We start from the raw sequence: 913 nt of genomic DNA, 5'->3' as shown, positions 1-913 counted from the left end.
CTTGTGCACATATGGCCGAACTAAGTCATCAAGTTTGTACAGTATTCTATCAATAACTTTCACAAGTAAATGACGCTCTTGATCCTCAAGTGTAGGAGACATTAGTAGAGGCAGAATCTGATTAAACAAAGGACCAGCTCCAAATTCTCGAGCTTTATCAGTAATCTGACGCAATGCAGCCTTTCTCATTGGTGGTGTTCCATTCTTAATTTTTAAAAGCAACTTCATTATTTTTCTCTCTTTCTGTTCTTCTGGACTAAGTGTTGATTCATCAACATCAACCTATATAGTAAAAAGAAAACAATTTAAAGGTAGGCTGAAACATTACAATTTATAATACAGAAATAAGATGTAATAATTTCTGCTAGTATCACTTACCAATAATTTATCAAAGTACTGGATATCATCAGGTTTTAAAAATGGAAGATTTCCAGAAGGCTGGTCATTAACACTTTTCATAGTTCTATCTTCAGTTTGCATGTGGAAACCAGTCATACCACCCAAAGGTGTGGGTGTAGCTGTCAGCTTTCGAGCTGGAGTTCGAATAGGAACATAACCAGCTGGAGGAGGAAGGACCTTATACCCTTCTGGGAACATAGCATCCAATTCTTCATCAGAAAGTGGACGATTTCTCTCATCAATTTCTCTTTCCCATCGCCAAGCCTGAAGCTGTTCAGGAGTCATACTCATTATGTGACCTGGAGTAGGGGTAGCCATGTTCATGGCTGGTGTGCCAATTGGTGTTTTTCCAGGGGTTAGAACAGGAGTGCTTCCACCCATCTGACTAGCCGGTGTTTCATCCCAACGTGACTTTCTTTTACTGGCTCCAGGAGTCGGCGTTTCACCAATCGAATCACCACCTCTATCTGTTCGAGGAGTCTCAGCCCATCCACTTCCATGCCCAGGAGTATCT

The 913-nt window shown here is 41.0% G+C and overlaps 1 protein-coding gene across 1 annotated transcript in view; it reads right to left on the bottom strand.

Annotated features, from left to right (window-relative positions):
* LOC100959181 (splicing factor 3B subunit 1-like) overlaps positions 1–913 on the bottom strand; it is a 5,046-nt gene that overhangs the window by 3,198 nt on the left and 935 nt on the right. Inside the window, exons 2-3 of the mRNA XM_012801474.1 lie at positions 379–911; positions 4–282 (exon numbers count right to left, since the gene is read on the bottom strand). Of these exons, the coding sequence (XP_012656928.1) occupies positions 4–282; positions 379–911 (812 nt within the window). The remainder of the gene's footprint in view (positions 1–3; positions 283–378; positions 912–913) is intronic.

Source organism: Otolemur garnettii, unplaced genomic scaffold (genome assembly GCF_000181295.1).
Source record: "Otolemur garnettii isolate 467f Iridium unplaced genomic scaffold, OtoGar3 scaffold00009, whole genome shotgun sequence".
NCBI lineage: Eukaryota > Metazoa > Chordata > Mammalia > Primates > Galagidae > Otolemur > Otolemur garnettii.
The sequence above is the reverse complement of the archived record's forward strand: the minus strand, read 5'-3'. Positions and strand labels throughout refer to the sequence as shown.